At 48.7% G+C, this 7,170-nt stretch overlaps 1 protein-coding gene across 1 annotated transcript; it reads left to right on the top strand.

Annotated features, from left to right (window-relative positions):
• Positions 1-2,901: 2,901 nt before the first annotated feature.
• Positions 2,902-5,013, top strand: LOC103925505 (folate receptor gamma-like). Its single transcript, XM_009334235.1, has 4 exons — positions 2,902-3,039; positions 3,708-3,896; positions 4,244-4,379; positions 4,652-5,013. The coding sequence occupies exons 1-4, from the start codon at positions 2,902-2,904 to the stop codon at positions 5,011-5,013; spliced, it is 825 nt and encodes a 274-aa protein (XP_009332510.1).
• The last annotated feature ends 2,157 nt before the right edge of the window (positions 5,014-7,170 follow it).

Raw genomic sequence — 7,170 nt, 5'->3', positions numbered from 1 at the left:
GAAAAATGTCTTTACTGAAAGAGTGGTTAAACATTGGACCAGGCTGCCCAGGGAAGTGGTTGAGTCCCCATCCCTGGAAGTATTTAAAAGACGGGTAGATGAGGCGCTGAGGGACATGGTTTAGTAGGCATGGTGGTGTTGGGTTGACTGTTGGACTCGATGATCTTAGAGGTCTTTTCCAACCTTAATGATTCTATGATTCTATGATTCTATCCTTTACAGTGAACCCCTACAGGATCTGTACTGGAATTTCCACTTTTCAACTAATTTTGTCTAGGAAAGGGAGGGGAAAAAAACAAGGCAGCCAAGTTTCTGATGATATTAAATTACTCCAGAAACAGGAGGACCAGCTGCGAAAATCTGCAGAAGACCCTGATAAGACTGAGTCACTGAACAATAAAACAACAGATTAAAAAAAAAGCAGTTGAGATAAACATACAGTGATGCACTTGGGGAAAAAAGGGAACACTTCAGATAGATAGAAAACGACAGGCTGGTGGCTAACAGCTATCTCTCAGGAACAAGCTGTCACAGTTATGATAGTGTTACGACAACACAGTTCAGTGATCAGCAGTTCCAAAAACAAACTAGATATTAGAAATTCCTAGGCAAGGACCAGAAAACAAGGCCAGGACATTGTTGTGCATCTGAAATACTGCTGCAGTCCTGATGCCTCAGGGAGCAAAACACTTGTCATAGGAAATGAGTGAGCAGACCGTGCCTTCGGTTGGAAAGAGGCAATGGAGGGGAGATATGACAGGGGTGGCAAAGGCTCAAAGATGAGCCGGGGAAGATCCGCTCATTGTCACTTCCAATACGAGAGCTAGAAGCATGACAAATTAAAACAGCACGCGCCTGGTTCAGAACGAACATACAGAGGTCATTATTCATGCCGCGTGTCATTAGACTGTGGCAATCACTAAAGCAGGGTCCCCTAGAGCCTAAAGTGTTCATGCATTAAATTTAGGAAGATGAGCTCCTTAGGCAAGTGGGTCCATCACCAAAATGTCAGTGATGTGATCGAAGAAAAGAGCAAAACAGCCCCAAAAACCTGTGCTGTTCCAAGAGGAAGACTCTGCCCCTTGGCTGAGGGTGAGGGCTTTCCAAGGGGTCTTATGAGCAAACCCTAGCTTTTAGCTTCAATTATTGTTCTCAGGTTTTTGCAACAAGATGCGCTGTTTCCCCTCATCAGCTAGCATTTTTTTTTTGTGTTGGGAGTTATTATTCTTCCTTCTGAGACAATAGCACTTATTCCTGCATGTCATTTTTTTGTGATGAGCATTAGCCCTTTTGTATTTATTCTTGGTGCATGGCTGGAAAGGATTCTGACTGGGGCAGATCCAGGTGATAGAGTCTACCTGGATTCCCAAGGGCTCTGAGCAAGGTCCACACCGAAGGTCATCACATAAGTAGTCATGAAATGAGAGTAAAGTTCCACACACCACTGAATAATTGAATCATAAAATAAAGGTGCATGGCTATCCTTTACAGTGAACCTGTATCTGGATATGTCCCTCCTTGGCTTTTTTGTCTCATGCAATGGTGCAAATCAAAACTGCCGGGTATAAGGCGAGTAGAGGAAAAAGGGCTTGTTATGAATGGCCAAGGCTGATAAGAGACCTGCCTTTTGAAAAAAAACACTAGATCATTTCCCAGGCAAGAGGGTGTTGCTTGTGAAAGAGGCTGGACAAGCTGGTTGTCACCAAAACAACTGCTTCTAAGGTAACAAATGCTGGCAGAAGTTAAACCTCGTGAAACATATTAGGAAGGTACTTTCAAGTGCCAGCACCTGTGTCAGAAGGCTTTCCTATTAAAGCTGACCCCAGGAGGTTGCTATGCTGAGTGTTTTTAGGGTGTTACAGAGGGTTTAGAGGCTACCTGAGTAGGTAAGGTTGATATCTGGATTGTGGGTTTTTTTGGGGTGGTGGGAGGGTTTGTTGGTTATGTATATAGTTATGATAAAAGTTAGCTACTTCCTAGTCCTCAGATTTATGTGTCTGCTTCCTTAGTTGTGTAATTGCTGTCTTCTGTGTTGTTTTATGCTACTTTAATGCTGTAAATGGTTTGTCTTGCTCCTGTGTTTTGCAAAATGCTTCTTAAAAGGTGATTGTTTTAGACCTTTATGCTGTATTGACAAGGAATGTGAGGGAGTACTGCAGTGTGTTTGGTTTTGGGGGTGGTTTCTTGTTTGTTTGGTTTTTTTAGCAAATTACTATAAAAGTCCTATCAGCCTCTAGGTGGGCAGGGGAGGCTAAGGCATAATTATGCGAAGTGTCTCTTATTGCTCAAGTCAGGTCTCCTTTGGAGACCTCAGGTGTGGGTTTCCAAAGGCCCAGATGCAGATAAACTGAAGAAAATGCCTTCCTCTCTTAACATACTCCTGAAAACAAGGTGGACCTCCTGCAGCTCATGGTCTGCATGAGATATTGGTGTGCTAGTGCATTTAACTGCCTCCTCTGAATCACTAGCTAAAGAGGTCCCTTAACTAGTAATGCCTAGCTGCAGAAGGTCTGGGAGCTGAAAGCTCTGCACTGAAACAGTGGGGTGGCTTAATGTAAAAGGATCCCAATTTGAATGGGTCTCACACAGCATCCCCTTTCTGATCAGGGATGTCCGAGGCTAACTGTTGAACAGCCCAAGCACTAAAAGGGCTCTTTGCCTCTGATACTGTGCCGTCCAGAGGATAATGTGTAGCTGACCTCACAGCCTTGCTTGGGGGGGCTGCGCTTTTGTCCTTAGTGCTGTGAGTTGCTGATGGTCTGCTGGTGTGTTCTCAGGAGTGCCTGGCCCCCACAGCACCTTGTTTACTGCTGCTTGTGACAAAACCCCTCCGGTGCTGTCCCCTTTCTGTACAGCTCCGTCACCTCCCGGCTCCCTGATCCAACTGGGCTGGCTGTGGGGATGGGAGTGGGGCAGGCACTGCTTGTGCTGTTGGCAGCTTACATGGTGATGCCTGCGAAGGACCCGTTGCTGAACATCTGTATGGATGCCAAACACCACAAAACCAAGCCTGGCCCGGAGGGGATGCTGTATGACCAGGTATGACTCTGCTGATGTGTTAGGTGGGATTGTCTAGGTCCCCTGTACCTACCTCCCCAGATGATACGGGCTGGTTTGTGCTTTGGGCTTAGCAACCACTTGCCTGAGGAAGAAAGCCTGTGCTGGGTATGAGGCCTGTTTTGTTTGCTGTTTCCTTCTAGCAAATAGTTAGGGCAGATGCAGTGGTGTGAGGACTTCTGTCAGGTCAGTGTCACCCCTCTTTAACCAGGAGGCCTCTGCTTTCCAAAGGTTAGGTACTCCAGATCAGAACAAGGTAAAGGACAGCAAGGAAAGACACTCTTATCTGCTCCCTCTCTGTGTCAGAGACTCTTCTTGCTAACTGAAGAACTTTGGCCCCAGGTCCTTGGTGGGGATGGGGCTAAGAGCAAGCCAGGGTGCAAGAGAAGGGAGTTTGTTTCTATTCCTCAGTCTGGCACTAATTCCTGGTGAGGATCTGACCTCCTGCTCTTCCTCCAGCTCTACCTTGCTGCAGTCCTGAACTCTTCAGTCCACAGTGCCCAAGGGCTTGCTGGAGGAGAGAAAAATCTTCTTGCTGCTGAAGGTTTCTTGCTGTAGGCTATGCAGGGAGCTGGCACCTCTAGCATCCTCTGACTCCCTCGAGCTGCTGCCTGCCCTCCCTGACCAGCCTGTCTCTTTCTCTGTTATAGTGTGCTCCCTGGAAGGACAATGCCTGCTGCACAGCTAATACCAGTTTAGAAGCCCACAAGGACCAATCCAACCTGTACAACTTCAACTGGAACCATTGTGGGCTGATGCCACCCAAGTGCAAGAGCCACTTCATCCAGGACACATGTTTGTATGAGTGCTCACCCAACTTGGGGCCCTGGATTGACCAGGTAGGATCAGACCTGCTATGATTAAGACAACAGGGCTTGTGCTGGCCACATGATATGTTATATGCTGGTCCCCCATACGGTATACCCCTGGCATGTATGGGAGTGTGCTTTCCAGGGACACTGCAAAATTTCCTACTGGGTGGAAAAATTCAGAGGACTTTGCTAGCCTCTGCTTAGGTAGTCAGACAGGCTGATGGAAAAATTGCTGGTTGCTGCGGCTGAAACTCTTCTGAGATCAGCTCTGGAGCCCAGTGGAAGGGGACGGGGGGTGTATCTGGGATGTGGCAGATCCTGCCCCTTAACTTTCAAGGGCCACCGCCAGTGCATGTGGTCCTGTTCCCTTGCAGGCTGACAGCAGCTGGCGTCGGGAGAGGATTCTTCATGTGCCACTCTGCAAAGAGGACTGTGAGGAGTGGTGGGAGGATTGCAAGGACTACGTCACATGCAAAGAGAACTGGCACAAGGGTTGGAACTGGGCAACAGGTCAGTGGGCTGTGCGGAGCAAGCCTCTCCTCACCCCTGCAGGCAAGCCCCTGGCAGTGTCACTGCTGCCTGCCCCGTGGCTGGAGCCAAGACCCCTAACTGCTCTTGCCTGTCTGTGGGGTTGCCAACTAGAAGGTGGCCAGCCACCATCCATCAGCTAAGATGCAGTGATGGGCTGTGGGCAGGTGGCCTGCTCCTCCCAGGTGAAAGGACATGAATGAAGTGTGCTAGCTCATGTTGTTGTTTTCTTTTGTGGTGCTGTCTGTCTTCAGGAACAAACCGCTGTCCTTGGGGCTCCATGTGCAGACCCTTCAGCCATGTCTTCCCCCAACCAAAAGACCTGTGTGAGAAAATCTGGTCCAACTCCTACAAATACACCACAGAGCACCGGGGCAGTGGACGCTGCATCCAGATGTGGTTTGACCCTGCCCAGGGAAACCCAAATGTGGTTGTGGCGAAGTACTATGCTTGGAAAAAGAGATCCTCCCCTGCTTGGATGGAGAATGTGACTCCTGAGACCGACAAAGCTGTGTGTGCTCTGCCATGGCCTGTCCTGGTCCTGCTGCCTCTGGCCGTCGTGGTGCTCCCTGAGAGAGCTGGGGGTTGTGGGTCCCATGGATGGGGGTCCCTGTGACTGTTCCCTGAAGGGATGTGGCTTGGACTGCTCAAGCTGCCCTACAAGAGGAGCTGGCATAGGTAACTTAGGTCTGTCTGTTCAAACTGATCACGCACACCCCAGTAAGTGCTCTGCATGAGTTATGTTGTTGGACCTTGATACCTGCCTCTACTTTCAGCTGCTGACAAAGGCAGTTATTTCCTTGCCATCCTAGGAAGGGTAATACCGTGTGTCTTTGCTCTGATGTAGGAGCTCCTTCACATCTGTTCCCACCTCATGGTTGTGTGCTGGGTTGGCAGTGCTTGTTCAAGGTCCTCAGCTGGGCTCTGTTGTCTGGTCTCTCAGACTGCTCTGACTTCCCTGAAGGGTGGGATAATAAAATACTCTTCTGAATCAGCTTTGCTGTACTGAAGTACTATCGAGGAGGTAGAAGTGTTCTGGGGGTGGAACAAGGCTGCTGGTCTGGACTGGGTGGTCGTGGGTGTGGGGATCTGTACATGTAGGAGTCTGCCTGGGGAGTAGAGAAGATGTAGATCTCCTGGGTCCTGATGGCTCCTTAGCTGCTGTGCTTTGCCCAGTCCTGCTGGAGGAGGTGCAAAGTTGTCTGCATGCCCATGCTGGGACTCCTGCAGCAGACCACAGCTAGCCATGAGAAGCACCTGTAAGTCTCCTCCCTAGTCACAGCACTCTTCTATGCTTCTTCCTCTGAGCCAGGCCTCTCAAAGCTGGATGCAGGAGCAGTCTGGCCACCTGTGCTGGAGCTAAATCAAATGGCTGCTGCAGCCTGGTGTAAGTGGCACCTGACTTTTTTTTTTTTCCCAGCCCAGCAAGTGCCTCTGAGGAGCATCTTAGCAGAAATGTCCTTGGCCTGCAGCTGTCCAGAGACTGTATGTGGAAAGCTCCCTCTCCTTATCTGCAGCTGTGCAGTTTGGGTTGACTGGTACAGCTTTCCTCCTCCTGCCTGTGGCCTGGTTTTGGCTGTGTATTTGTAATGCTTCAGAACTGTCTCTTCCCCTGGGGGCAACAGTTCACAGCCTCCCACACAGCACTTGCAGATGTCATAAGTAGCTGTGCAAAGGCTCACTGCTGTGCTTATTTTTTTTTTTCTTCCTCAAAAGTGAAAACGAGCCTCTAGCAAAACTTACAGCAACTTTTGAAAGGAATGGCAAAGGGGAGAGCAATGGGGAAATGCGCAGGGCTGCTCAGGTTAGGCAAAGTCTACAGCTGTCCAGCCTGCAGAGCTCTATAGTATTTCAAATACTTCAAGGAGTCTTTAGATCAAAGCAGCTATTCCCAGTTTTTCTGGTTTACTGGATTTTTTTAAATGCTCCTAATGATACAGCCTCTATTGTAGCTGGTTACTTATTCCTTGCCTTCATAGTAAACACAGAAGCACTTTTTTCTTTCGCTCTCTAACTTCAATGTGTTGTCAGCAAAAGCTGAAGCTATCCTAGCACTGACCCCAGCCTGAAGTAAGAAATGTCTTCTAGCCGATGTGTGGGGTATGGGTTTGCCCTGCCTGACCCAGCTAAGGATGGGGAAGAGGAAGCACCTGGAACTGATTCCTGTGACAGCGATATCCAAAAAGGACAAAAATAAAACAACTCTATAAATGCAAGGCTGCTTGAGTTTAAGGAAAATCCTATTCAGGCAGCTCCCACTGTCAACAGGCTTGCTGTCTATGCAGGTTCTGGTCAGCTCTGCCACCGTGTCTAAACAATGCTCAGGTACTTGTCTCTTAGAAGCATATTGGGATCCCCTTCGGGGCAGGTGTGAAGTCCTCCTATCCCATGCCAATGTGAAAACCCTGCCTGCAGTCCTGTCCCTGGAGGGACATCTGACCTCACTGTCTTCAACCACTCATGGCTTTATCCTCTGAAAGTTGCTTTGGGATTAGCTGCAAGTGATACTGCAGCCAGCATTTCTTCTTTATGATAAACTTCTAGTTGTAGACACTTGCTCCCTGAACACTCCACTGATCCCATGGTACTATTCCCATGCTTGGCAATGGTAGGATAACTTTGCCTATTGTAAGCTACTGCATGAGATCTGAGCAAAGTGGTCTGCAGCTACAATTAGTTCCTCTCTCCCTCTGTCCCTTGATTCTTGCTGGAAGAGGATCATGTTGCTAAGACTGCTGACAGCAGCATGATTGTTCTTGCTTCCCAGGCTAGG

The sequence above is a fragment of the Pygoscelis adeliae genome, unplaced genomic scaffold (genome assembly GCF_000699105.1).
Source record: "Pygoscelis adeliae isolate BGI_AS28 unplaced genomic scaffold, ASM69910v1 Scaffold351, whole genome shotgun sequence".
NCBI lineage: Eukaryota > Metazoa > Chordata > Aves > Sphenisciformes > Spheniscidae > Pygoscelis > Pygoscelis adeliae.
This window is presented reverse-complemented; position numbering and strand designations above follow the sequence as displayed.

Excerpts from the sequence above, each read along its gene's own strand:
- LOC103925505 (XM_009334235.1), top strand. The coding sequence starts at position 2,902 with ATGGGAGTGGGGCAGGCACTGCTTGTGCTGTTGGCAGCTTACATGGTG. Across the intron at positions 3,040-3,707 it reads AGGGGATGCTGTATGACCAG|TGTGCTCCCTGGAAGGACAA; the intron begins GTATGACTCTGC and ends TCTCTGTTATAG. Across the intron at positions 4,380-4,651 it reads GGGTTGGAACTGGGCAACAG|GAACAAACCGCTGTCCTTGG; the intron begins GTCAGTGGGCTG and ends GTCTGTCTTCAG.